At 37.4% G+C, this 26926-nt stretch overlaps 1 protein-coding gene across 1 annotated transcript in view; it reads left to right on the top strand.

The window, feature by feature from the left end:
• Positions 1 to 12001: 12001 nt before the first annotated feature.
• mboat2a (membrane bound O-acyltransferase domain containing 2a) overlaps positions 12002 to 26926 on the top strand; it is a 61701-nt gene continuing 46776 nt past the window's right edge. Inside the window, exon 1 of the mRNA XM_053509492.1 lies at positions 12002 to 12297. Coding sequence (XP_053365467.1) covers positions 12217 to 12297 — 81 coding nt within the window. The 5' untranslated portion in view covers positions 12002 to 12216. The remainder of the gene's footprint in view (positions 12298 to 26926) is intronic.

Here is a 26926-nt window from a genome sequence, read left to right on the forward strand (position 1 = left end):
TAGCTTTCACTTCTCTTTCCCATAACTTTATGGTGTGGCTGAAGAACTTTATGTCTTCGTAGTTGATGCCGCTCTGCACATCTCCATTGTTCTTCAAATTTGGAACTAAAACACTTCTTCTTCACTAATCAGACATCCTCTTATTTTCTTAGTTCTTGATAAACAATCTAGTAAGAAACGCCACTGCCATTTCTCCTAACCCTTTGCCTCTCCTGGAATGTCATTAGCATCATCTACCTTTTCCCTCTTTATCCTTACCTTAATATCCTTACTAATTTCCTGCACTACCTGATTCACAACCTCATCCAACCTTCTCTCTCTCTCTCAAATTTTTCTTGCAAGCCCTCTCTCTCTCTTTTGATACTTTCCTGTAGTTCCTAGTTCCAACAAGTTTACTTATCTTCATTTCATAGTGGTAACACTATACTGTACCCTGTACCTTCAGGGTCTGGGTTTGATTCCCGCCTCAGGTCTGTGTGTATGGAGTTTGCATGTTCTCCCCATGCTTGGTGGGTTTCCTCCCACAGTCCAAAGACTAAGGCTAATTAGGCTAATTGCGGCCAGTGGTAGCTCAGGGGACTAAGGTACTGAGTTACTGATCAGAAGGTCAGCAGTTTGAGCCGCAGCTCCACCAGGTTGCCATTGTTGGGCCATTAAGCAAGGCCCTTAACACTATCTGCTCCAGGGGCAATGTATCATGGCTGACCCTACGCTCGGACAAATCAAGGCTTAACTTAACTTAAACTTAATTATTGGTGTTCCCAAATAGTCCCATAGTGTGTGAATAAACGTTTGTATGTGTGTGTCCTGTGATGGATTGGTGACCCATCTAGAGTATACTCTGCCTCATGCCCAGAGAGTCTCCAGGGATAGACTCCAGATTATATTTATTATTATATACTTATACTATATGGTTATATATATTATAATATATGGTATAATAATGGTTATAGGATATATTATATGCTAGGGACAGGGGTAGCTCAGTGGTTAAGGCATTGGACTATGGTTCGGAAGATCCCAGGTTCAAACCCCACAGCCACCAAGTTGCCACTGTTGGGCCCTTGAGCAAGGCTCTTCACCCTCAACTGCTCAGATGTGTAATGAGATAAAAAATGTAAGTCGCTCTGGATAAGAGCATCTGCCAAATGCCTAAATATTATATACATATAGATTTATACTTATTACTTTACGTAAGTTCCTATCCATGGCATTAGTTTAATATGAGTGTATATATTAACTTATATAAGAGTATCCTATATATTAATTTAATATAAATGTATATAATAGTTTATAGATTAGATAAGAAAATCGGGAAATGTTTAGTAATATCTTATTCATAAAACAGTTATGTGTGTCTTAAAGTATTCATACATATAAAAAGACAATTATTGTTTCTGCATTGTTTGTCCTATACTCAACTACCAGCAGCAGAGCACAATACCCTTAAAATTAGATTTAAAAAATATCTTCATGGTTTCATCAAGATTGCACAACATGGTATACACCCATCCTATGCACCATTTTATTACATTTCAGATCATCTTTGATAGAAGAAAAGGATAAAGCTGTTATCAGATCATATTATGTTCCAAAAACACAAATACATTTTTTTTCATAATGTTCTATCTCTACCTGCAGGTAATATTGGTTGTGTCAAAGATTTGCATAAGCACAAGGCTTTACTAAATGAGCTTCACAGCTTTCGACATAATCAGAAAATACTGTATTGACTTTTCTAGCTGCAGAAGCTGCAGAATTCTTACTACAGCAAACCCCACAGGTGCACAGAGTATATTAGCAGAGTGTTAGTCTGAGTAATGAACACAGAAGCTAAAAGCTCAAATCAATGCTACTCAATCACAATGTGAGCTTTGGAGGTTTAAACTGGATTGTTTCGGAAATCTCACAGTCTGGAGCGTGTTACAGGAAGGCACTACTAGATCATGACCTCATGAGAGCGTGTTTTATGGGTTTCTTCTTCTCAGCCACATAATCCGACTTAAAAAGTACACATGAGTAATATACAATAATAAACAGAAATAAACAAAATTCAGGGCACCAACAAAATGGACATTTAATAAATATTAGTAGCATAAAAACGTGTTAAATGTTGGTATTAAAATATTTCAAGAAGCAAACAGATAAATGCAGTCTGTATGATGTTATATCCGCTTTATATTAAAGTTCGTCGAGACAAAATATCATTCAGTTTTGTCATGGAAAAAAGTGATCTCTCTCTCTCTCTGTCTCTCTCCCTCTCTCTCTCTCTCTCTGTCTCTGTCTCTCTCTCTCTCGTGTATACGCATACACACTCTATCTGCAGGTTCATCAGGTTCACTAAATGTATATATCCCACAAGGAAAGTAAATCTGCCTCCTAGGAGCTCCTGGTAACTTCATTCTGTGTAACCAAGGCAACATCTACATGCATAGAGTACATATATATATTGTGTGTGTATATATTGTGTATATATATATATATATATATATATATATATATATATATATATATAATGTGTATATATATATATATATATATATATATATTGTATATATATATATATATATATATATATATATATATATATATAATTTAGTTATAATGCAATAAATAACAATAATGCAATAATGACGTTGTTTATTCCTAGATAACAGGATGTCAACAGCTTTTCAATGCTTAATAATTCATTTCACATCCCAATGCAGTCTTTTCTTTCTATCTTCTACCTAGTGCCAAATAAATACTGTACATGCCCTGCTACACAACCGAACACTGCAAGAGTTAATTTACCAATGGGGATTGTTCTGGGTGACAGAGAAATAATATGTAACCCGATATACTATATGTTTTACTAGACGAAGTAGCCAGTTGTTGGAAAAGAGTTTGGAGAAATAGTTAAAAGATTAATACTAAAAATAAATGTATTAGCTTTAATGTCATCAGTGATATTATTGTTACATATTATTTATCTCTTTCTGTACGGCAGAACTCTTTGCCTAACTTTTAAATACAAAGAAATAAAATTTTATAAGGTTGAGGATCTTAAGGTTGAGTGACTTGTTTACGGGTAAGTTGTACATCTTTTGTCGTCACCCAAATACACTGCCTGCTCGGTAATCAGAGCGCGAATCACAGAAGAAAAATCATAAAAGTAGATCAGATAAAGATTAAGTTTTGTATTAAAACAAGTCTAGCATGTTAAAATTTACACTTATATCACTTCAGCGCTGTTATTTCAATGGTGAAAATATGTTAAGTAATCCCAGTAAAAATATTTTGTCTGATTAATATCAATAGGTGCATGTGTTTGTTTACTGTATGTTGAACAGGCATCTTATTTGTAGATTATTCTAAGGTAGATGATTAAATCCAGCACATAACATCACTTTTTTTTTTCTTCACATTTTGATTTCACTCATGGTGTAGCTTAAATCTCAGGCAGATGTCAAAGTACTGCAAAAGTCTTCTTAGATTTTGTATAGCCAGTTTTGGTGTTGCGGTGACATAATGTGGTTGGAGAGTTATTACTGTATATAGTAATAACTGTAACATTTTAATACCAGTCTATAAATACACTATCACTCACTTATCGTCTTTACCTCTTCATCCTGTATTCAGTGTCGTGGGAGGCGTGGAGCCTATCCTAGGAGATTTAGGGCACAAGGCGAGGTACACTCTGGACAGGGTGCCAATCCAACGCAGGGCACACACACATACACACACACTATGGGCAATTTAAGAACATCAATTAGCCTAATCTGCAGGTCTTTGGTCTGGGGGATGAAACCAGAGTACCCAATCAAGCACGAGGAGAAAATACAAACTCCATGCACAACTGGCTGGGAATCGAACCTGGACCATGGAGGTGCAAGGTGACATTGCTAACCTCTATGAATACAATAAAAATAAAAATAAAAAGACAGTTTAAAGGCAAATTGGGATAACTAAATTTTTTCAGTTTTGAAAAAAAAGTGAAGCAAGCAATATTGCAATCTGATTTTTTTATTAGAGGATATTTCATGCATATTTTCTGTGAGTCACAATCCTGTCAAAAAGCACAAAAGTGTTTGGGTTATATAAATGTGATTTTTTTTTTTCCCAATCTTCCACAATTTTGTCACAAAGAATAAACCAGCATGCAGTTGTGTTTGTGTGCAATAAATAGGCAATTCATATTCATATTAGCAAATTTATTAATAAATTAATTAATATAAATTTATTTTGAAGTAGCAGCAATTAAAAAATGTACAAAAATGTGTTTTGTTAAACACAAAACATTTTTAATTACAAAGATTGTTAAAGACCATGAGAAACATAAGCAATAAAAAAAACCTTCAGTTTACAGCATCACTTAACCTCCTCTACCAGTTTTAGATTTATTTCATTACATGATGACAGCTGCCTATCATAGTACAGGTATGCACTGTTTAACCAACAGCTTTCCACACACAGCTTGTGCATCTCATGATTCTTGTAGATCACTCATACACAGTTCAGAAACTGTTTTAAGTATATAACATGGCGTTTGCAAATCGCATAATGTCTGTCTTATCTCACAGCAGCTAATATGTTAATATTAAGTGAATAACATTGTACTTGTAATACTTGTAACTTATCGCTGCTGGAGTGACTGCAAGGTCAGTAAAAGAGTTTAAGCCTCCTTTTCTGGCTTAAACATTTTCCAAAAACCCTTTAAACACATTTATCTGCTCACCTCTGGCAGCCACTGTGTAGCCCAGGGAGTATCTTCATTTTACTGATTATGTGACGAAAAGAAACGTTGTCATTGGCTCGTCATAAGACATTGGCTTTTACTTAAAAATCAGGCAGCCACGTGTCATATTTTATTTAAAAGTTGTAAGTTTAAAGCGTTAAATGTGAGATTGTACAGCGATTTTAAAATTTTTTTGATTTAGACAACCTTGAGTGTCAGAGAATAATAACTCCCGAAATGCATAAAAGTCTGGAAATGTGTTTACCATGTTTGTTTGTCTGATCTGTCTTAACATATAGTACTTACATGGTGTTACTGAATTAGCTTTGAGTATGCTGAACAGAAAGCCATGAAACTGCACTTTCCATCGGCCAAGACTGGTCACATGACCCTAATTACCTTTGTTCCTGGTTTGTTTTTGTTTTTAATTGCTTTGTCTATTTAAGTTCCTGGTTTACAGTTTTTTATAATCTGGTCTTGCATCTGTTGTGCTTATTGTAAGTGTTGGGTTTCCTTTGTGTAAAAATCAGTGTGTACTTGCAATCCTTCATTGCCTTATATTACTTTTGCCTGCAGCTGGACCCTGTAATTGTTCTGTAAATTGAAACTGTTCTGGTTACTTTGATGGGGTTATTGTTCTGTGCATTTATTTCAATGTATTTTTTAATAAATAAATGTATCCTGCCTCACGTGGTTTGAGCCTTCTGCACAGTACTGTATATTATGATTGCAGTATTGGTTTATTGATCTCACTGAGGTAAACCACATAAAATAACTGCCCCTAGGAAAAAAACTAAACAATTCTGGGAAAAGCCAGTTAGTTGAATCAACCCCTTTCTTATGGTGTAAACAATTTCAAAAAGCAAAGGATGGCATACCAGAGTCTGCAAAAATAGCTTACAATAGTTATCGTATATATAGTTGTGTATTAATACAGCAAAACTGGTGTGATAAAATAATATAATGCTTTTACCCTTTTTAGTAGGCTTTAATGAAATACAGATGAATTGATAGTCGTATATATTTCCACTCCATGTATTCACTTATCTCTAATGCCTCATTTTGTACCAGTCATTTTGGACATTCATATAGAGAAGAAGAAATGAAAGTACGTGTGTCAGATGTTTCTTATTTTCCAAAGCTTCAAGCTCTGTGTCAGTGATGATGTATAGCACTTCTCGACATTTCTGGAGGTCTTTGCTCATGAATGCTTTTGGATGAGAAGCCAATAGCAGGGTGTGCCACTATGATATGGGAGGGAAAATAAGGGATACATTTTAATTTGTCAAAGCATAAAATTGGTACATACCCAAAAAAATGTGATTATATGCACCATGACGTCACTGAGGATATTTTTAAAATGAATTTAAGTAGAAAAAAAAAAATCTAGGTAAAAGTTTAAAATTAACGCCATCCTTCAATTAAACACTATTGTAATTAAAGACATAGTTTTCTTATTTCCATCATCCTTAGAAAATTAAATTTCTTGTTGATCATTTGACTTGTGGAATGTTAAGTGAATATTGTGGGACGTTTTCATAACCCATAAAACTCGAATTACACAAGTAACACATAACTGATGTTCATACCGAAGAACCTTTCTACCCGCTCAGTACTGCTTCACTGTAGAGTATACGGCGATGACACATAATCACTTTATTTTGTGTCACCCAGATAAGGATGGGTTCCCTTTTCACTCTGGTTTCTTCCTCATCTTGTTTCAGGGAAGAGTGTTTGTGCTTTCCTCTGGCTTGCTCATTAGGGTTCTAAATCTACAATTCATTCATTTTCTATACTACCTTTTCCTCTACTAGGAGACTTTAAGCACAAGATGGATTACACCATGGACAGGCTCACCTGGCTCACCCATACACTCATTCATTGGGAACATCAAACAACATAGCTGCACCAGCATGCCACCAATTGACCATGACAGGGATGACCAACTCTGTTCCTTAAGAGATACAGCCTATATGCTTTCCAATTATTCCTTCTGCAGATGACCTGGATCAGGTGTGTTCAGTCCATCGGAATCTGGAAGATATACCATCTTAGATGAGGGCGGAGTGACAAAGTGGATTGGTATTTCCCAGCTTTTGATTGACTGAAGGCACTTAATCCAGGACTGAAGCTCTCAAAGATCAGAGTTGCCTTTACAATATCTTTTTCCATACTGTACCTGTTTATACATGGAATGTTAGTGGGACACATCATGACCCCTCAGTCATAAAATCAACCAGATACTGTACAGTAATTCCATGATACTGACCTGGTTAGTCTTTTGAATCTACAGCACTTGTCAATGTCTTTCAGTGAGCAGGCATTGGATCCCGAAGGACTGAGTATAGTAATAGTGAACGCGGCATGAATATTACAACAAATAAAAACATAATTTTATCTGAAGTCAGGCAGATGAAAAGCAAACAGCATGTGTTCTGCTTTTACTGTGTCCGGCTATTTCAATCTTGAGTACTAAGTCTCACTTCACTTCAAATACCTAAGGAGTTCCGATGTCATGTTTATAAAAAGAACAGAGAGAGAGAGAGAGACGTAACGATTTTCTGTGCCGACTTTATGAGTTGTAAGGGTCATCATGCTGAACTCCAGAACTTTCAGACGTTTTTTTTTTTTATGCTTGATCATGGCTCCTCCTAGGCTCCTCTCTGACTGTGTGCTCTGTTTAAGAAAGCACAAAGGAGAAATTCTTCCGCGGCCAGGGCAAAGTTGCCATGGAGACACCACCATCAACCTGTCATCTCTTCTTGATGAACGTATAATTGGTTCTTCACTTCACTGCTCAGAGGAGAGAAAACTCCCTGTGTATGTTAGTTTAGATGAATATGTCAGTCTCCACATCCTCTGTCTGTTTCGTACTATCTGTCTGTAAATCAGTCGCTTTCTTTCTCTTATCCTATATCTTTTTGTCCGCCTCCTCTCTCGTCTGTTCCTTGAGCATGTAAGTAATGCATGCTTAATATCAACCATATTACACATTACACGTATTACTATTGTTAGAACTTAATAGTAATTATATCCACTTTCGCAGCACAATTTTTTTATTTTCACAAGAAAAACAGACAATCATACATGGAAAAAATGAAAAACACCTCATGCTTTAAAATTACAGTATACATGAACTTAAATAAAGCATATGAACAAAACTAATTATAGATGTGGAAAAATCTAATCACATTCCCTTTATGTGAAAAGTTAAAAAGTGAAAAATAAACACTTGTAAAAAAATTACAATGCAAATGATTCAAAAACATGCCTGGACTGGCTCTTCCAACATCGGATTTATGTGGGAATAAGTGTGTAAGTGTGTGTGTGTGTGTGTGTGTGTGTGTGTGTGTGTGTGTGTGTGTGTGTGTGTGTGTGTGTGTGGGTGTGTGTGTGAAGCATTTGAATGATTTTTGTATCATACAATTTTTTTTAATTGTTATTATTCTCCATGGAGCCGGGGTAGCTTATTGGTTAAGGTGCTGAGCTACTGATTGGAATGTCCCTGGTTCGAACCACATCAACATCAAGTTGGGCCCTTAGGCAAGGCCCTTAATCATCAACTGCTTGGATATATTTCTGCTTAGATATAAGTTTCCACCTTTTGCCCAGTGTTCACTGGATAGGTTTCAAATTCGTCATGATTGACCAGAAGAAAGCATTTCCTGAAGATAAATGAATGAATAAGACAGAGTTCTGTACAGTATGATGCATGAAGACTGACCCCTAGCAGTGATATAATGCAAAACAATTTAATCCTGAAAGTGCAGCACCTCATAGTTTTTTCTTTCTTAAAATTATAAATGATCAGTGATAACATTAAAAGCACTTAAAGGAAAAGGGAAGGAGTGGGATATATTAACCAGTCAGTTTTTGAAGTTGATGTGCTAGAAGCAGGGAAAATGGGCAAGAATAAGAATCTGAGAGACTTTAAGAGGGGCCACATTGTGATGGCTAAAAAGCTGGCTTAGAGTATCTCCAAAATGGCAAGTCTTTTGGGGTGTTACTATGCATTGGTTCGTACCTACTGTACCAAAAGTGACTCAAAGAAAAGACAACCAGTTACCGGTGGCAGAGTCATGGGCGTGCAGGGTTCCATTAATCGCCATGGGATGCAAAGGCTAGCCTGTTTGGACCAATTCCACTGTAGCACAATTTAGATTAGATTAGATTAGATTAGATTAGATAAAATCAGATTAGATTAGAATAAACTTTATTGTCATGGTATTGACAAAGACTTTAAGGTGTTAACTTGACCTTCAGATTCTCCAGATCTCAGCCAGATTGTGCATCTACAGTATGGGATGTGCTGGACTAATAAGTCTGATCCATGAATGCCCCACCATGCAACTTACAGGACTTAAAGGATCTGCTGCTAACACCTTGGTGTCAGATACACCTATTAAACATAGAGCCAATTTGCTCAGTTTCCTTTAGTTTTACTCCTTAATGAGAAGTCGACATCTGCCCTGTATTAATACTGACAGTCGAGTGACTACAGAGTGGTGTGAAATACTGTATATTGTGTCAAAAATTAAAAAAAGAAAATGAAAATGAAGAACACACTCATTAGAGGAATTTTGGCCAGTGATATATATATTAAAATATCTTTAGAAAAACAGATTAACCGTCGTGTTATTTCCCACTGACCTACAGCATCTGATACTGTACATTCTTTTTTTCCGTCGTGTCAAGTGTGAGTAGAGAAATATGAGGAAATAAAATAAACTTATTTTAACTTAAACACTAAGTACTTAAATACTTAAATTGTGAGGTGGGAATGGATGATACAGTAGATGCAGGTATTAAACCAGTCCATTCCATTGGCTTCTCATTGGCAGGGCTGTTCTAAAAAGGGCTACTTCAGCAAATAATGGCTCAACAATGGATCCAACAGTAAATGCATTAAAAAAAAAAAATTATCGGGTCAACTTTGGCAGGATTGTTATGATAAGTGTTCATTTACCAATAGTGCCAGTCACCCTTGTTGCCCATGATGCCTATTGTGTAACCACCCAAAATGTTTGCAGTTTGCTTCTTGGGAAGACTTTAATATAATAATAATAATAATAATAAAAATTATTATTATTATTATTATTATTATTATTATTATTAATGTTGTTGTTGTTGTTGTTGTTGTTGTTGACCTAAGCACATAGGGTGGGGGAAACTTTTTGTGTTGGTAAAATGTGAATGTGTCTAAAAATTCCAAAACCCAATAATTTCATGGACATTGAGAAGGGACAGAAAGTCACTTCCTGCTATGGGCACACGGTGGCACTGTTTGACTGCAATAGCTATAGAAAACCTCACCCCACTCTCACTGACCATGATATGCTTAAGAAATCAACAAAACTCTGATTTTATTTCAATTATCATGTGCATCATTTATCCAATCAATATCTTTCTCCATATAGAGCGTTGGTGACCCAGGTGTAGATTTTTCACCCACCATGTGGAACGCTCAGATTCAATTCCCAGCCACTGGATGCAGTGCTGCTCCCAAGCCTGAATAAAATGGGAGGGTTGTGTCAAGAAGGGCATCCGGCATAAAACCTGTGTTAAGTTATGCATGGATCGAATGGTCTGCTGTAGTGACCCCTTGATGGGAGAAGACAAACAAAAACTATCTTTCTCCAGCTCTGTACATTTACACCAATTAGTGCATTGCTACTGTACATTATGTGTAGGAGTTGTTAACCTGTAACCCAGCATCATGGTGGATCCAGAATCAATCTTGGGACAACTAGGTGTGTGGTGGGAATGGATGATAGATGCTAAATAAGATGGCTGTCCATCACAGAGTACACACACACACACACACACACACACACACACACACACACACACACACACACACAAGGAACCCCCAAAACTGGGAAAATTTGTGCAGAAACTAGGGATACTGGGACAATAGGCATCATCACTGCCTGGTTTGACACTGTGCTACAGTACAGCAATCCAATTAAATTTGTAATCCTTCCTTTTGTGCTATTTTTTATATTAAAATGCATAAAATATAGGAATAGGAAATATTAAATCAACAAAAAATTTGCTTCTTGTGTAGTTAATTTATGTTGTTGTTGTATATAAACAAGAATTACATTGCATTTCGTCTACTGTACTTATGCATATTTCTGAATGGCCAACTATTTTCAACCCAGGAGGGTTGCTTAAAAGTTGCTGAGAAAAAAAAAACTCAAAAATGCCACTGTGACTCTTTTATCAGGACCACACACACATCCTCTTCAGTGTCAGAGACCCGTAGTGCTAATAGGTCCACACCCATGGAATATCAGATCCTGTAATGTTTACTTTTCATTGATAGGCAGTGTAGCACTTGGTTACTCAATTGCATGTTGCAATTATAACAGATGGCTTACAGTTATTGCCTGCATGCCTAAGAAATGACTGGGATGGGTCATAGATACATTTAAATTGCATTGGATATGGGCATTTGCCAAATGCCTTAAATGTAGCTATACATTAAGGCTGTTTAAGCCAAACCGGTAATGGTGAAATTTCATGTAAAACATGTAGACATTTACAGAAAACTTTAAACACAATATGTTGATTGATGTTTTAAAGAAAACTCCCATGAACTTTCAGCAAGTGGAATGGCTAAGTATTGAAAATAGATGGATATCTTGTTGCCAGCAGCTGAGAGTTGACCTCACTCCAAATGATTTCCACATGTTAGGTCTATTAAAGGAGTTCCTGGGAGGCCAGGGTTTCATACGTGAAACAGGCAGGCTGATCATGGCTCTGGTGTACTGAGAAAACTTTCCAACTTATCCAAGCACTAGTGAAATACTTAGATAAGCCTAAAGGAATAAGTGTAGCATAGGATTACATAGGGAAAAAAAAGTTAGTCTTACTTTCATAACTGTGTTCTGTTATTTTGCACAATCAAAAGTCCAGGTTTGACTTGAACGCCTGTCATATCTATAATAGTATCGACACCTTTAATGACTACTTTGTGTATTATTGGTAAATATGATAATAAGAGGAATATATAAAGGTTTTGTAAATTAAAAAAAAAAAAGTAAAGCTCATAAAAGTATCATCGTAAGAGCTAAATACTTAACCAAAGCCATAATTGGATTATTTTTGATTCAATTAGATTAATTAGTGCTCCGTAAGGAGGCAGCGCCAGCTAATGGGCGGGGTTTAGCTCTAATAGGAGGAGTGGACGTGTAACCCCGCCCACACATGATCTAGTACAAATAGCTTGTTACTCCCTATACAAGTCTATAGGAAGTGTTTCTGATTCCACACTACACCTAGTGCACTACACATCCAGAGAGATGTCATTTGGGTGTTGGTTCGTGTGGATGGAGGTTTAGAGCTGTTGCGCTTCAGACAAGAGAGAGAGGGAGAGACAGACAGAGCGCTCAGAGGAGAGGAGAGAGGGGAAGAGAGTGGATAAGGGGAATTCTGGAGATTTCTCTTCATACCGAAACAGACTTGGTGCCACAGTTAAGGATTTCCAAGCAGTCATGGCCACTGAGACGACGTCCTGTACGGGCTCGACTTTACTGCAGCCCCTCAGCGACATGATTGACCTTCCGCTGGACCAGGTAACCCGTCACACACTGAGCTAACGGTGGCTAACTCGGTAATGTTTACATCGAAACACGCAAAGTGACGCCGCTTAGCAAGCTAGCTTTCTCCGCACACAATGCGCTCGGTTAAAGAAAGCCTTCTGTACGGTGTGTGTGTGTGTGAGTGAGTGAGTCAGAGAGAGAGAGAGAGTGTGTGTGAGGGTGAGGGAGAGAATGCATGTCGTTTTCTTTTCAGTGTTTTCTCCTCCTTAAACAAAACGAGCGACAAAAACAGCAACAGTTACCCCCTGGAGTTAGCAGTGAGAAATACTGTATCCAGCTCTCTGTCAGCTGACATGTATAATACCAGGAGCCTGGGGATTCAGTAGAGACGTAACAGGACCCGCTATCAGTCTGGGATCTGCTGGAGCACGGAGAGGAGACATGGGTGGAGAGGCGCTCAGTGTACAGGCTGCTGGATGAGGTGATGTGGTTATACTTCAGCTCAGAGTGTGTCAGAGTTTAGTCAGAATCAGACAAAATCAAATACCGGTCGGGGTCAGACAGCGGTTAGGGTCAGTCGCCAGTCAGGACCAGACATTGATCAGGATCAAGGACAATTCAGTATCTGACAACAATCAGGATCAGAGAAAAAAATGCGATCAGACTCCAGTCAGGATTCAAGATTCAAAGAACTTTATTAATCTCACAGGGACGTTCAAGATCAGACATTACATGGAATTAGACGGCAGTCTTGGATCAGACAATACATGGGTTTAGACAACAGTCTTGATCAGACAATACATGGGATTAAACATCAGTCACGATCAGACATTACATGGCGTTGGACGCCAGTCAGGATCAGACATTACATGGCGTTGGACGCCAGTCAGGATCAGACATTACATGGCATTGTACGCCAGTCAGGATCAGACATTACATGGCATTGGACGCCAGTCAGGATCAGACATTACATGGCATTGGACGCCAGTCAGGGTCAGACATTACATGGCATTGGACGCCAGTCAGGGTCAGACATTACATGGCATTGGACGCCAGTCAGGATCAGACATTACATGGCATTGGACGCCAGTCAGGATCAGACATTACATGGCATTGGACGCCAGTCAGGATCAGACATTACATGGCATTGGACGCCAGTCAGGATCAGACATTACATGGCATTGGACGCCAGTCAGGATCAGACATTACATGGCATTGGACGCCAGTCAGGATCAGGAAGCATTCTGTTCCAGTTTAGACTAGATACCACGATGGTCCAGGTTTCAGTCAAGGTCTGAAACTGCACCCTTTTCCCAACACTGTGCAATATTTGCAAGATCTTTTTTCAGTGTGTGTTTGTGTACATTTTGATTACTTTGAAGTGTATCTAATCCATTGTTTATGGTAAATGCACCTAATCCTGTGCACACTTGACCAGAGCTTCACAGTGTGGAGTCTGTGAAGCTTAGCCAGTGACTGTGTTATTTTTACGGTTTATTGTAATACTCTGGTGGACATCACAATCCTGCATTGTTAAAGTTATTACATTTAATATTGACTTTGTAGTCTGGGTGCTTTTAATCCGACCCTCGTCGACAAACTAAAACAACAAGCTCGGTAATACTGTAACTAGCATCCAGCTGGATCCAGAGGGTTCTGTCATTGAGGAATAAACATAAGCTCTGCTAAAGCAGGACGTTAGACAGGACCAGTCACAGGGGCAGAATGTTAAACTTGTATCTTTTAAATGTGAGTCAACAATACAGTCTATAATGGTGAGGGTCCTTTAAAAAAATAAAAATAAATACATTTTACCCAAAAATCTCCTAAAGTCTGGGATGTGTGATGTAGACAGGAGCACTCTGTCACATGGGCTGTGTCAGACCTGGGTCATGGAGCATTCATTGTAAATTATTTACACATCCTCGGGTCAAATCATCCACCTGTTTGTCTGAACAAAAGCAAAATATTGAAACCATTTCACTCTTCTTTGTGTGGTGATGATGTTAATGACAAAAGCCCGGTGTTGACTCATAGGCAGTGACGATTAAAATAAATCACAGTGGATTCATTTGTCTATAACCACAGTTAATTGTCGTGGTAAAGTTGTTGAACAAAAGTCTTACATATATGACAGGAATAATACACAATCTTTAGCAGCTGATCGGTTAAGAAATGATAGTTCGATTAAACACTATGTGTTTGTTAAAAATGCTGTGGGGGTTTTGATTGGGTACAGAGTGCAAGAAATTTGGTTAAAAAAAAAAAGATATTGATCATACACCTAGCGTGAGTGTTTGTGGTGCCATCTTTGGCATTGCACAAGTGGCATTGTGGATCTTTGCTTTTTAGTATTTATATCTTTTTATTTATCTTTCTCACTCTCAGTATGGATACTGTGTATTTTAAAAGATGTTTCTTAGTTTTTATTTAAATTTAAAATAATTTTTTTTATTTTTCACCTACCCAACCATTAAGGCCATGTCTTTTTTTTTTTTCATTTGAATAAGCATGCAGTGAAATGTTTGTTCTCCCTGTGCTTGGTGGGCTTTCTCTGGGTACTCCGGTTTCCTCCCGCAGTCCATAGACATGCAGTTTGTGAGTTAGTTTGTGAATGAGTGTGTGAGCATGTAGTTATGTGCATGTGTCCCCTGCAATGGTGTACCCTGCCTTGTGCCTGAAATTTCCTAGGAAAGGATCGAGGCCTTTATGAGATCCTAAACAGGTATAGAAGATGAATGAATGAATAAAATAAGAATAAAAAGAAATTGGAAATAAAATGTACAGCTTTACAGATTTATAAAATACAATTAAAATGTAAATATTTAAAAATATATAAATAACACAGAATGTACAAAGTGAAATTGTAAACTGAGAAGTAGTATATAAAAAATGTAATATAAAACTATAGAAGTTTCTTTCTATCTATCTGATTTACGAGAACCTGATTTAAGTGTGAACTTATTTTCATCATATCTGGCAACATGTGGGTGAGAGATCCTATACCCTGCTTGTGTTGCTACACAAAAGTTCTGTTGTTTGTAATACGCCAGTTGGGTAAACACTCACAATCCCACCTGACTGTAAGGATTAGTACGATGAGTAATTTTTCAATAAATAGACTTGCTGTAATTAGTGTACACCAGCCTGCCAATCCCATGACTCACAACAAGTCGACATATCCCAAGAGGCTCAACTAGATTTTCTTTCTCTCTCTCTGAATAATCAATCTCTTAAATGACCTCTATCGTACAGACAACACCTCAGAACATCAAGCAGCAGCTGGTGGAATCATGCTTTCTCTCTGACGCTCACACTCAGACTGGAGCAGGAATGTACCCGGAAATCTCCACCCAAAGTCTGGAATGCAGAGAGAGAGAGAGAGATTGTCACATTGCTGGGAAACACACCTTCCTGCATAAGCACGTGAAAACAAAGAAAGAACAAAAAAGTGTCAACATGCCCATGCTGAGTTTGCTGCTTTTCTCTGTCCTTTGCATTTTTGCCGTGCATCAACAGCATGCAGCAGCAGACTTTCCTATTACCATTTATTATAATAATAAACACAAAACACAATCCTTCAGGACGTCTGTTAGTATTTGAGCAAAAGTGTGTGAACACCTGAATAGGACCCCCACCCAATATAAGGTTAGTCTTCTCTAAACTTTTCCTGTAAAGATGTCAACACACAGTTGTAATAGATGCTCGCGTTTCCTTTCACTAGAACTATACCAATTCCCTTGTGCACAAAGCGAGCTCCCGAAGGCATGGTGTGACCAGAAGTCCTCAAGTGATTGGTCAGAGCCCTGACCTCAACCTCAAGACCTTTTGGGATGAACTGCACCCAAAGCATTGTCACCTAATTCATACACAAATGTGACATATGGAGCTGTTCCATCAATTTTTGATGCAAATGCAAACTTAGCAGATTTACAAGCCTCGTCCCCAAACAAGCCAGGATCAGTCGTGTGTGAACCCGAGTGTGAAGCCACTAGAAGTAGATGGTTGATGAAAAAACTGTTTCTTTTGGTAAAGAGAGCAGACTGGCAGAATGTGTATATAGAGCACGTTTCACTGCGGTTGTCTGGCAAAGAGCAGTAATTGTGTTTGGTTGAAACTTCAGAAGGTCAGATACCTGATGCATTAAACATTCTCTGGCTGGCACTGCAGATTTTTTACTGAATATGGACTCGCTGTGTTCTCATTCTGATGCGTATGTAAAAATATCATATTGTCTCTTCCTGTTTTTTTTTTTTTTTTTTTTTGGCATATGTGTCAGACTTAAATGATTCAGAACATCAAACTAATTTAGATTTTAAACAAAGATAAGTACGAGTAAATATAAAAAATGCATTTACAAAATCTGTCCAAAACTACCTGGACCTATGTGGAAAAAGTAATTGCCCCCCTAAACCTAATAACTGGTTATGACAGTTACCTTGGTGGTAACGACTGCTATTAAACAATTGGTCTTTCACAATGCTATGGAGGAATTTTGGCCCATTCTTCTTTGCAGAATTGTTTTAATTTGGCCACAATTGAGGGTTTAATCTGTTTATTGCATCTCAATCGGATTTAATTTTTATTTATTTTTATTTTTTTGAGCTATTCAGAGATGGACTTGCTGGTGTGCCAGATATAACAGGATGCACACCTTCAAAAAAATTCAACCTTTGTCCCCTCACTCCACAGAATATTTGCCCAAAAAGTCTTGGGAATAATCAGGATTATTTTTTGGCCAATGTGAGACAAGGCTTTGTGTTTTTCTTTTTTTGTTGTTTTTTTGGTCAGCAGTGGCTTTCTCCTTGGAACTCTCCCATGGATGCCATTTTCACACAGTTTTTTTTTTTTTATTGGTGAATCATGTACACTGAACTTAACTGAGGCAAGTGAGTCCTGAAGTTTTTTAAATATTGTTATGGGCTTGTTCATGAGCTCTTTGAGTCGTCTCTGTGCCTAATTGTAGTAGGCCAGCTACTCCTGGGAAGGTTTACCACTGTTTCACCACTAATGGGTCATGGGTTGCTGAAGTCCAAAAACTCTGGAAATGGCCTTTTAATCCATTCAGGGCCGATACGTTGTGTTGTTTCTCCTATGTTTTTGAATTTCTTTAGATCTTGACATGATGTAGCGCTTTTTCAGATTTCTTTAGCGTGCTTCACTTTGTCAGACATTTTCTGTTTAAATTGAAAGATTTCTTGATTCAACAGGTCTAGCAGTGATCAGGCCTCTGTGTTTCAAGTGAAATTTAATTTAGCTTTCCAAAGCATTTGATTGATCACAGTTAATTTATGATTTAGCAAGGTAAGAGGAGAGAAATCCCTTTTTTAAATAGGGTCAGGCAGGTATGGACAGCTTTTTTCTCTTAACGAATTAGACCATCATTTAAAAACAGCATTTCGTGTTTATGTGAGGTATCTTTGTGTAATATTAAAATTAGTTTGACGATCTCAATAATTTAAGCTTGTCAAATATGCAAAAAAAAATCAGGATTTTAATACTTTTTCACAGCACTGTATGTACATATGTAAGTATGCTTGTGTGTAGCATGTGTTCTTGTCATCTCTTCCTTTTCCCTTTTAAGCACAGCAGGGACACCAGGGCCATTGCTCTGATTTCTCTGAGGAAGCCCTAGCTCTCCTGCTCCATCTTAATTGTGCACGTCTCGGGACAAACTGCCTCTGATTGATTTATATGTGCTGTACTGTGCCGCCGTGTTATTAACGTTCTTTCTCTTCCGATGAACAAGAGTTAATTTTGGTTATTACCGACTTGGTTTATCCGACTGCTGCAGATTAATTAATTAATAACGTGTAAAGCTTGTAGGAGATGACATTGTCTGCACCAAAAAAGGTTAGCTTTTTCTATGTGCTCCTACTTACACTAATTGAGACTAACTCAATTAATTTAAACCTGTCAGCGCTAAATGTTGAGACGTCCTGCTTTTAAAAAACAAATGCTTAACATGGCTTAGTAACGGCATGTAGAGAACAATCTTTGTAAGATGTATAGGTATGAATGGTTACAGTAAACACTGCAAGATCTATATTAGAATTAGAAGAAATTTAAACCTTTCAGCAGATGATGAGATCTGAGAGAACTGGAGCGGCTCTGAGACTAATGCGCCGCCGCATCACATGATGAAGCAATGGCTCAACCCCAGTGCCATTACTATCAGTGTAGAGTCAAATGGTAGTCAGATCAAAAACCTAAGTAGTCAGTAGTTAAATAAGGGAGTAGCCAACCAAAAATTAGGTCAAGGACTCTACCGGTTAGGTTGAATTGTTTTAGATGAGACACCCTGGTCTAGCTACTGGTTTACTTTCAGTCTATAGATGTAAAAACATCTTTTTTTTTTTCCTGAACGTAAATGGGACAGCAAAAATAAGGCAAAATGTAATAAAATATGTCAGCTGTTCTATATTTAGTGCATCATAACAGCTTGAAAGCTAAGAGGTTATTCATTTAGGTCGGAAATAGATTAAATGTCTTGTAGTCAGATGTAAATCTAATCAATCTGAACATTCAGTATATCACTAGTCAAAGAGAGTGTGTGTAATAAAATTAAATTTACTTCATAATGTAGTTCCAAATTTTGGTAGAAGATGAAATAGTAATGCTGGCATATCACACATGCCTTAATTACCACATTTTATAAAAAAATTCGCTAGTTGGTCAGTGATGACTCCTCCCACAAAAATGCAGAGATCTTTATTCCTGCGAGAGACACTGCTGCTTCTTCCTGTCCGGCATGAGAGTTCTGGTGTACGGCAGGGCTGCGTTCAATAACGACAGCGTTCACACACATAGAACATTTCTTCGAACTGTTCAACAATTAATGAAAGCAGCCCTCCTGTACCATCACGTGCACTCCTGTACTTTTGTGTTGTGTCCACAGTGAACACAGATCAGTACCCAAAGGCTCCTAAAGATTTTTGTTTGTCTGGAGCTTTGCCTCAGATAGAGCAGAATTTTCAAAACTTAAAACAAACACCAGGCAGGTTGATGACTGTAGAGTATGACTAACAAGATGGCCATATTAACAAAAATTATGAGACAATGTAATAGCTTCTGTTTTTGGGCTGCATTGTAAAAAAATATTTTATAAAATAATCATATTGCGATTATTTTGGTACATTGTGTTTACAATTTTACCTGCAATTTCTCATGATAATCTCATTAAGAGAGTATTTATTTAGCAACTTTGTGTGTGTGTTTTTCTTAAAGTGATTAAATTGTTAAGAGAACAAAATGAATTATTTTAAATATAGGATTTAAAAATATACATAAACACATTAACTAAGTAAATTAAATTTATCTTCACAATAAAATTTTCTGTAGTTCAGTTGCAGTTTGTGTGAGGAAGTCTCTTAAAAGCTACTTAAGCAACTCTGGTCAATTTTTAAAATTCCTCTTTGCCATCAGCATACATGGGCACATTGTCAATTGCGAAGTAATAAGTGACTGCATGGGTGATTTTCTTAGGCCTCTTAGACGTAGTGTCACACAGCATGACGCTGGCATATCAGTTTTGTACACACCTTACTCGTCTTGCACAATCCTTTCTTCTGAGCCATCAAAAAAGATTTTTTTTTAGCGGCACAAACTGACTATCTTCCCTTTCTTCTCTTGTGTTCGTATCAGTGTTTAAAGAGCAGATGTGATGATTTTGGTTTAGAACCAAAAAGGCGCCAATGAATACGCCTGATTGAACAGTTGTCACATGAGTCACGCATGTACATCAGTCATGGCAGCTTTTTGCAGTTTATTATTTTACACATCCATATTAAGATTAAATTTTATTAATTGTTAGAGCTGGGCAAAATATCGATTCTGTGATGTATCATGATTCTTTTGTGTGGAATTTTATGCACCCACAAACGCACTGAATCCAAAATCGATTTTTTTATTACTTTTTAATAAAATTTTTTTTTTTAGTACAAAGTTTGTTTTATATATATATATTTCTTTGACTTTTTATGACTTTATTATTGAGTCAGTGTTAAAACATTTCTGATTTTTTAAACGTCTCCACCACAAAAATAAAATGGCATGCCATATTATATATATTTGAAGGAATCTTTGCTCTGCTGTGATTTTTGCAAGGGCCAAATTTTTTTTATTTAGTTTGTACGTTTGCATTTGAGATGGGACAGGATATTTCTAAAACTGTGATACTTATAGCGTCGCAATACAAATCGAATTAACACCCAGGTATTGCGATAATGCAGTATATCGCGTGATTCCTGGTGATTACCATCCCTATTAATTTTCCCAGCACTACCACTAGATTAGAATTTGCAGGGAGATTTGTAAAATCATTTGTACTGTTTTTAAAGCAGTAAAAAAGGCAAAAAGAAAAAGTAAAAATGGGTTGGCGCAGCCAGGTCTGCTATTGTCAGCCATGTTCGGTACACCTCACTTACTTGAACTTGATTGTGCTGAAGTTGAATTCTGGCTAATGATTGTGCTTTATTTTTTTATTCAAATTAGTTGCATACCGCCACAATATTAAACTCCAAATAAAGTCTGATGACAATTTTACTGTAAGGTAATGTGGGTGGTTTGTTTATAAAAATGTATTAAAAACGTACACAAGTAAGATTTCTGTTTTTTCATTAATACCTTGGTAATACCTTTGTTATAATAAGTAGCGTCATTGTAATTGTGCTTCATTTTGGTAGCGATGGTACAGTTTCGTTCTCAGTTCTATGGGAATATGGTAAAACATCGCTAAATTCCATAACGGCTTGCTGAAACATTATCATTTGGCACACTGTTCTCGCCTTGTGTCAAAAGTTGGACAATTTTCATTTCCTTATGACTTAATTTAAATCATTAACGACTTGATGTGGAGTCGCTAAGCTTAAAAAAATAATCAAATTGGCACTGAGTGCAATGACTTAATTTGCTTAATTTTTCAAGTTAACGATTTAACCAAATTTGTAAGCACATCAAAATTACTCTATAGTGAATTTTGACTGAATTGAATAGGGGTATTGGCAAAATTCTTTCTGCTACAGAAAAAAAAGGGTTTTGCATAAACTAACACGCCAAGAAAACCAAGCCGATTCAGGTTTTTTAGTTCGTCTTCTGTCTGAGGAATGTAGCCTAGCAACTAGCAGCTTTAAAGCCTGACACTCCAGAGAAGGAGATCGTAACATTGAAGCATCTTTGTGGTCGCAGTGATCTCCATTGATCCATATGTGGCAAGCGCTGAATCAGAAAACTGGAACAACAGACTGAAAAGAGAAAGTGGGCTGTGCTGAGAGTTCACCTATGCAGGACTGATTGAGCATCTCCTGTTTTTGTGCCCTGTAGAGTGTAGAGACTCTGACCTGAGGAAGAACAAAGGGCTGTTAATGAGAGCATGTGACACTTGCTTTCAGATTCAATGCTGTTTGGAACGTATGAGGAACGAGTGTCTCTGAGTGAGAGAGCCATAAGATGAAAGACGAGGTCTCGTGCTACTTGTGACCATCACTATTGCTTGTTATTTAATTGTAGCCATTTAAAATGCCATTTTTTTGCATTTTATGATGCATTGGAGTTGTTTAAGATATGCACCAGATGATGTCAACAGTGGTACTGATTTCAGGAAGTGAGTGTGTTTATGAAAAGTAGTGACGGGAGCTTCCTGCCACAAGAGTTGCCCTTATAGTCGAATCATAAATCTACTGTATAACTGGTAGATGAGTACTGAGTGAAATATGAGCTAAATACATTAATACGGAAACTAATGAGTGTTGTGCTAGAGCAGGATTGTTATGATACATAACCAAAATAATGTTGAATAACAAACATCCAATTCCAATATTTAATTGAGGTGTTTCTGTTTTGAAGCGAGGTCTGTGGCAATATGTGTTCATTCAGATACAATAATTAAAGAAGTAGGGCACCGATGGTGCCTGAGAAGGCCTAGAGGCAGGCTGTGTTCCAGTTTAGTAGGTTCGAGATCAGTTTGAAGGTCGTAGGTGGCAATTTCGAGGACACTTGATTCCCTAAATTCCAACCTCAGCACACCCTGTGTTCATGGCAGTCGCTTTATTGTAATGGTCATTGTCATGTAGGGGCAGGTTCGGGCTTCATAGTTCCGGTGAAGGGAAATTTAAAATGATAAAATATACAAAGACGTTTTATATAGGGGGGTGTTCAAGTCAAACTGGGACTTTTGTTTGTAGAGTAACAACACAGTTATGACAGTAAAAACCATGTTTATGTCTTTTTATAATTCCCTGCTACACTTAAGTTTTTTCTGAAAGACTGAGGCACATCTGAAACGGTGGCCTTTTAGGGACTCCTGTGAATTCACAAACATGTGGAAATCACTTAAAGTAAGGTCAGGACTGTTAAAAAAAACGATTGCACCATTTAACATTAATTGGTTTTGCACCTACATTTGCAAGCAGTTTTATCACAAGTTTGACTCGACACCCCACATACACCCCACATACAAATTGCTTCTTTAGCCAGTGCCACACAAGTACCTCCTATCTTTGCTTTTCATGCTCTATTTCCTATTTCTTCCTTTTTTTAAAAAAAAAAAAACTAAGTATAAGGAATACTTAGGGAAACGTAATAGTTGGATCCTCTCTTCACTTTATCACTGTTATAAAAGTTGTCATTTTGCTAAAAAAAAACGAAGACTTTTAGTTAGGGTTCCACTGTTGAGCCTTTGAGCAAGGGCCTTAACCCTATCCTGGCTGTCCCTGAACTCTGACCCCTGCTTCCTAACTTGGATATGCCAAAAAAAAAAAAAAGCTCACATTGTGCTAACAGCATAGACTTTTCAAGCTCAAAAATCATAAGTGTATCAAAATGGCTTTTACATCATCTCTTTCTGCATCTACATTTTATCAGATGATGATAAATGGAAACAAAGCGGACCAGTAACGTATTACAATATTCTCAGTGCGCTTGTGCTCGGCTTTTAGTAGACCTTTAACGTATTGTGGCAGAAAATTTCTTTTTAACAAGCATCCTAATTTACTGACTTATGACCTACTGTTTGTGCCTGGCAGACAGCGCTCAAAGAGCTCTCTTTTCTCTTATTTAATTTTTATTTCACATCTGGTTGAGCCTGAACTGTAGGAACTGGGCAGGGTTTGAATCATGATTCACTTAGTACGGAAAAAGCTAGAAAATGCACTTTCTTTGACTCTGGACATTTGAAACTATTTAAAAATTCAGACTTGTTATGCTTGTATAATAAAATATCAGCCTTAATTAAAATGAACGTGATCAGATCATGATAGGGACCTTCACAATGTCAAAGTACAAGACTTCATCTTCATCTTTTCTCCAGTATTTGGGGAAATTAGAGCTAAGCTCCCAGATGATTTCTGGTCCTCTGACTTACTTACTACAGGTTTAAGGGGAAAAAATCCACCCTGATCAACTTGCATATTAATATTTTAATATGACACTTTTAAAATGTACAGAGAATTAATTTATAATAACTTTCTAATGGTGTCCAAGTACATTTCACATTAGTTAAAGGTTCCCAAAATTACCCACAGTGCTGTTGACTCTCCACTGAATATTACAGTGGGAATCATGTTGTCAGTAAGAGGTTAGAAGTCAGAATTCTGTTATTTGTGGCCTGCAAAGTAGCTGCAAAGCTAGGTAAAAGCCAGCTGTCTGGTGCACTATACACTGTCTGGACAAAAATGTCACTATATCAAAAGGGTTAAATTATTGGGCTGTAGCAAACAAAGAGAAGGAAAGTAGGGAGATTTGAAATTGCTGGAACTGGCTTATGAACCCTTTAAAACATTATCAAAAACTTGAAGGTTTGTGGTTTTTCAACTTTGTGGAAGAAATGTGATCACAAAAAAAAATCATGAGATCACTTAAACACTTGGTGAAGCTGCATGGTAAAAAAGCAGTAGTAAAACCATAGCTATGTTTAATAGTGAAAGTGAAAGCTTTTTCATACGCACACAGAGCGATGAGAAAACCAAACAGCTGAGTGTCCATAAGAAAAAAACACTTGTTAGTGAGACTAAAAAAGGGTTTAAGCAAAAAAGGCTGTTAGTCTTGGAAGAAGGACTTTGGAAATAGATGTTAGTCACCCTGTTCAAGAGTAAGGGGTGCATCAGGGTAAAAAGTTAAGCACATGAAGCGATGCACCCATCATGCATTGTGCCCACTGTTTAGTTGGTCAGCTCAAGGATGACGTTATCTGGCAATAAAATGAAGTCGGCTGACAACCAGAATGTACTGTACTGAATGACCAGGTTATCACGTCTAAGGACTTTGTCTGTCTTTTCTCAAGTTGTGAAAGAGCACTTCTGTTAGCCTAAGGAATAATTTTCACCCATGAACTGACCACCACATTGGTGCTGTAATCAAAGCCAAAGATGATTCAAAGATGATTAAAGGGGTGTATGTGACTGAATATCTATCCATCCATCCATCCATCCATCCATCCATCCATCCATTTATTTATTTATTTATGGCCAGGCAATGTAGCTGTGATTTCCTGCTCACACAGCAAACTGCCTCCTCGTTTATGACATGACGTTTGTCACAAACGTGCAGTGTAATAGTTTGTGTGGCCAACTGGAAAGATGAAGAGTCTGATGAGAATATTTTCCTCACTGAGACACCTCACATGACATCTGGATCAAGATAATGCTTTTGTCAAGACATTCTAAAGTAATTACTCCTGCCCGAGGACATGGAGAGGAACTTCCTGATGAAGCTGAACTTCCTGTGCATACACGTCCTGCCTGTCCAAAGTTTTAGCACTTTGTTTACACTCTTTTAGTGTTTGTTTACACTCTTTTTAGTTTTATAAGGTTTTATTTATAAGTTTAGAACAGAGTAGATATAATGTAGTTCATATAGTGCTCTCCAGAATTATTAAACACCCTTCATGAAAATAAGCAAACACATCTGTATAAAAAGAGTAACGTTTGCAGTAAGTAAAATTTTGTGCTCAGACACAGAGGTGCATTATTTAGTTTTGTTTAAACATCGGGACACACTCCCTGTGTTTGCTGGAGGGTCAGGACAACTCAAAAGGGCTTTTAATGTCACTGTTTTCTTTGGCAGAGACACAGCATAATTACACTGTCCAATACAGGACAGTTCAATTTAGTGCACTCTCATGAGAGTCTGGGTTTTCTGTTCTTTGTCTCTTTGATGCTGCTCGCTAAAAACACAAGCATCATTAGTCAATACTGTGCAGGTGCACATGTTCACCCTCACGACTCTGCCCTCGTTCCCTCAGATTCTTATTAGTGGTTTAAATGTTTGTGGAATTTAATTAGAAGCCGATGAACTAATTCGGATTTTGAGGTTGAACCAAATAAGTCTACGATGAAATTTCAAATAGTTTATCTGTGATAACTTTTTATCCAGTTTGAAGTGCATTTCAAGGTAATTTCAACCCTGTTTTTTTTTTGTTTGTTTGTTTTTTGTAGAAGAGATGCACTGGATTTTCTTGGACTGCATAGATTACAGACTACGCTGATTTATATGAATTTTCTTTCTTTCGAAGAACCTTGAATGACGGCATACATAAAATATTTTTAATAACTGTTCTTTAATGGAAAGATCAAGCCCATGTTTTTCCTAATACTACGTAAGTGAAAGTTATTGCATGCTTCCTCTGAGACACGTGACATCGGCCCCTTCAGGGCATTTGATGCCAGTAGCCTTGGGAAACAAACTTCCATACCTTATTTTCCCAACCAAACTGTTCGGGACCATAAAGCATAAGAATGTCTTGTCTTTCGGTACCAATTTGGATACCTGCCGCGTAAAACTCATCAGCGTCAGTGAGCCAGCTCGCAGCATGCCAAATACGAGGCCTACAGACGGGATCCATGTGTGTTGTGTTTCGTTGATGCTTGACTACAGTGATTGTTGCGATGCGGTATATATACAAAAAGGACATTAATAAAAACCGACAACATGACAAGACATGAATGGGGCACCTGTATTTTAATGGAGAACATTTAAGATCAAAAAGTTGCTTTTTGTTAAGGACTTTATGAGGAACAGACCATAGCCAGCCTCCTCACATCATTTAAATGCATGTAACATTATAAAACTTACTTCAAAATCTCCACCTGTGGATTCCTTCTCCTCCAGTATTACTGAGGTCGCACCGTGACTGCGAATTTAGCAGGTGGCATTTAGCATACAAATGTTACATGGTTGTATGTAGTTTCTTACTAAATGTAACATTTATGTATAAAGTCTGCTGCTAATAACTTTTTCTCTGTAATATCCAGCACATATTACACTCGTTTATATTCTTAGTTTTTTGTAAACGTCTTCGATTTATCCCACAAGTCTATAGTCTGATAAGATCGTTGCAGAACAGTGGTTTTGTATGTAAATTTTTTCGGATTTAGAAGTTTTTTTCGTCTTATCACTTGCCTCATCAACCTTTGAGATCCACCAGCTGTAAAACAGTCCCAAAGCCCCAGCTATGCTTGTTCATATTTTAAACTGCGGTTTCTTGGATGCAGTCTCTGTTGCTTGACCTGACCAATTGATTTCTAATAAACTACTGAGTTGTTCAAGCTAAAGACGCTGGGTTTGTTGTTAGATTCTCTCAGGAAGGGATTTATTTTTTCCATTTCGGCGCTTACGAATAGCTTGTTGTTATGAAAGTGCTGTTTGATTACAAAACCCCAGCATTGGG

This window comes from Clarias gariepinus, chromosome 13 (genome assembly GCF_024256425.1).
Source record: "Clarias gariepinus isolate MV-2021 ecotype Netherlands chromosome 13, CGAR_prim_01v2, whole genome shotgun sequence".
NCBI lineage: Eukaryota > Metazoa > Chordata > Actinopteri > Siluriformes > Clariidae > Clarias > Clarias gariepinus.